Source organism: Eimeria mitis, genomic scaffold (assembly GCF_000499745.2).
Source record: "Eimeria mitis Houghton genomic scaffold, Emh_scaff7235, whole genome shotgun sequence".
Taxonomy (NCBI): Eukaryota; Apicomplexa; class Conoidasida; order Eucoccidiorida; family Eimeriidae; genus Eimeria; species Eimeria mitis.
This window is the reverse complement of record NW_013575281.1, coordinates 2,402-2,607: the sequence shown is the minus strand read 5'-3', so window position 1 is coordinate 2,607 and position 206 is coordinate 2,402. Positions and strand designations below refer to the sequence as shown.

General features: G+C 30.6%; 1 protein-coding gene across 1 annotated transcript in view; it reads right to left on the bottom strand.

Annotated features, from left to right (window-relative positions):
• Nucleotides 1-176: 176 nt before the first annotated feature.
• Nucleotides 177-206, bottom strand: part of EMH_0090730 (uncharacterized protein) — a gene marked incomplete at both ends in the record, with an annotated part of 1,938 nt that continues 1,908 nt past the window's right edge. Inside the window, one exon of the mRNA XM_013501633.1 lies at nucleotides 177-206. Coding sequence (XP_013357087.1) covers nucleotides 177-206 — 30 coding nt within the window.

Sequence of the window (206 nt, the reverse complement as noted above, 5' to 3'; positions counted from 1 at the left end):
AGCCCCTTCCACGCTCTGCCTATATATATATATATATATTTATATATATATATATATATGCATATTTATTTATTTATTTATTTATTTGTTTATTTATTTATTTATTTTTTTTATTTATATGAAGGAGAGCAGCCCCTTCCACGCCCTCCCTACAACATTAGGGTCTGTAGCAATTTCTATAAGACAACGAGCCTGCTCAGCAGCAC